This window comes from Talpa occidentalis, unplaced genomic scaffold (assembly GCF_014898055.3).
Source record: "Talpa occidentalis isolate TD23 unplaced genomic scaffold, MPIMG_talOcc4v2.1 talOcc4.3, whole genome shotgun sequence".
In the NCBI taxonomy this organism is placed as follows: domain Eukaryota; kingdom Metazoa; phylum Chordata; class Mammalia; order Eulipotyphla; family Talpidae; genus Talpa; species Talpa occidentalis.
This window is the reverse complement of record NW_023603184.1, coordinates 72610307-72612053: the sequence shown is the minus strand read 5'-3', so window position 1 is coordinate 72612053 and position 1747 is coordinate 72610307. Positions and strand designations below refer to the sequence as shown.

The window sequence follows — 1747 nt, the reverse complement described above, 5'->3', positions numbered from 1 at the left end:
CCCCTCAGCAGTGTACTTCGGTCCTTCTGCCTGCTCTGCTCCCCGCTCTGGCTCTGGTGAATTCTCTCACCCTCCCGCGCTTCTGACTGTACCCAGTGCTTGTATAAATAAATAAATAAATCTTTAAAAAAAAAAAAAAGAATGTTATGCCGTGTTTATAAAGAAGGATATATATGTATAATACCAAAATGTTAAAAAAAATATTTTTGTGTGATACAATTTGGGTGGTATTTACTGTTTTTTATTTATCTGTATCTCTGATTTTCTTTAATTAATAGATATTACTGACAATTGTTAAAACTGTAATTTTCCAGGTGAAGGAGGCGGTGGTAACGCGGGTGACCCCGTTGCTACTGAGGCCTAACGGCCGAGCAGGCAGCCACGGCCTGACGCTTCAGTGAGGAGCACACCGGCATTTTGCTGCAACAGTATGGAGGGAGGCGCCGGCAGCGGCAACAAAACCACTGGGTGCTTGGCCGGCTTTTTCGGAGCCGGCAGAGCAGGTTACTCGCACGCGGATTTGGCCGGCGTCCCGCTAACTGGTATGAACCCTCTGTCTCCTTATTTAAATGTGGATCCACGATATCTTGTGCAGGATACTGATGAGTTTATTTTACCAACTGGAGCTAATAAAACCCGGGGAAGATTTGAACTGGCCTTCTTCAACATTGGAGGATGTTGTATGACAGGGGCTGCATGTGGGGCAATCAATGGTCTCCGACTAGGATTGAAGGAAACCCAGAACATGGCCTGGTCCAAGCCAAGAAACGTACAGATTTTGAATATGGTGACTAGGCAAGGGGCACTTTGAGCTAATACTCTAGGTTCTCTGGCTTTGCTGTATAGTGCATTTGGTGTCATCATTGAGAAAACAAGAGGTGCAGAAGATGACCTCAACACAGTAGCAGCTGGAACCATGACAGGCATGTTGTATAAATCTACAGGTGGTCTTCAAGGAGTAGCACGAGGTGGTCTAGCAGGACTAACACTTACCAGCCTTTATGCACTGTATAACAACTGGGAGCACATGAAAGGCTCCTTGCTCCAACAGTCACTTTGAAGATTTTGCCAACTCATGAATGGAGAACACTTTAGTAATCATCCAGGTTAATTTATAAGTGAGCATGGAGTTATTCTATCTTCTACCTACAATTAATTTGAGAAATAGGAGATTTTCATTTGCTATGATGAAGATCATGGATGGTTGACCTGGACCGGCACTCCTTCCAGCCATTAATGAGTTGCAGTCAAAAACCCTTTAGTGGCTGAGTAATGTAGTTTTCTTCTTCTCTGGAGATTTTGCACCTGTTATCTCCTACACTTGAACTGGAAAACCACTTACTCCCATAAGTTCAGGTCATGCTTGCTATCAATACTTGTAACCATATTTGTTCATTTAATGATTTGAAACTATGTTACCCTGTATTCCCAATAAAGGGTAAAAATAGGAAAAAAAAAACTGTAATTTTCCATAAGAATCAATGTTATTTTCTACCGTGGTAGATATCTCATTTTACACAAAATATGTTAATGAGAATCCTTCATTTCTTCCTTATACTTTATTTGGTAGAACTGCATATCTATATCTATATCTATATATATCTCCTGCCTCCATCATTAGGTTGTATGTTTCTAAGGTTATAAATTTCTGTCTACAAAATTGGCTGCCCATTACAGGACACCCCACACAGATCACTGAAGAACGGGATAATCCACACATAAGGAAGCAGGAGCAGCAGAGAGCACT

The 1747-nt window shown here is 41.7% G+C and overlaps 1 protein-coding gene across 1 annotated transcript; it reads left to right on the top strand.

Moving 5' to 3' along the window:
- The first annotated feature begins 415 nt into the window (after positions 1-415).
- Positions 416-1317, top strand: LOC119254737 (mitochondrial import inner membrane translocase subunit Tim23-like). The gene is given in 1 exon segment (XM_037521824.2): positions 416-1317. A coding segment is annotated over 1 exon segment (630 nt). The 5' UTR covers positions 416-430; the 3' UTR covers positions 1061-1317.
- Positions 1318-1747: the final 430 nt, after the last annotated feature.